At 65.7% G+C, this 565-nt stretch overlaps 1 protein-coding gene across 1 annotated transcript in view; it reads left to right on the top strand.

The window, feature by feature from the left end:
• LOC104508904 (sushi, nidogen and EGF-like domain-containing protein 1) overlaps nt 1–565 on the top strand; it is a gene marked incomplete at both ends in the record, with an annotated part of 12,734 nt that overhangs the window by 10,603 nt on the left and 1,566 nt on the right. Inside the window, 2 exon segments of the mRNA XM_010150669.1 lie at nt 38–211; nt 386–502. Coding sequence (XP_010148971.1) covers nt 38–211; nt 386–502 — 291 coding nt within the window.

The raw sequence follows: 565 nt of genomic DNA, 5'->3' as shown, positions 1-565 counted from the left end.
GCTGTGGGCCCCACTCACCCCCCCCGTCTCTCCCCAGAGGTGGACTGCGGCATCCCCAGCGAGGTGAAGCACGCCCAAGCCTCTTTCAACTCCACCAAGGTGGGCTCGCTGGTTGAATACCAGTGTGAGCTGGGCTACACCCTCAGTCAGCACAACCACCCCCGCGTCTGCCACCTGCCAGGCATCTGGAGCGACCCCCCTGAGTGCGATGGTGAGGATGGCCGAGCCCTGGGGCACCGTCCTGGCGGGCTGTGGTCACAACCGTGGATCCATGGCCCTGGGACATGTACTCCAGTCCTCCGCTGCCCGCAGACAGAGCCCCCCCGGGGACCCCTGCCCAGTGCTCACGTCTCGCCTTGTCTCCCCCCTGCCCAAATGCCTGCAGAGATTGACGAGTGCCAGTCCCAGCCCTGCCTGAATGGCGGCCAGTGCAAGGACCGCATTGCTGAGTTCCTGTGCCTGTGTGAGCCGGGTTACACCGGCCACCACTGCGAGTCAGGTAAGAGACCGTGCCAGGAGCTGAGCTGCCCGCAGCTCTGTGCACTGGCTTCGCGACTGTGCACGT

The sequence above is a fragment of the Eurypyga helias genome, unplaced genomic scaffold (assembly GCF_000690775.1).
Source record: "Eurypyga helias isolate BGI_N326 unplaced genomic scaffold, ASM69077v1 scaffold21744, whole genome shotgun sequence".
In the NCBI taxonomy this organism is placed as follows: domain Eukaryota; kingdom Metazoa; phylum Chordata; class Aves; order Eurypygiformes; family Eurypygidae; genus Eurypyga; species Eurypyga helias.
Note: the sequence above shows the minus strand (reverse complement) of the source record. Positions and strands in the feature narration are given on the sequence as shown.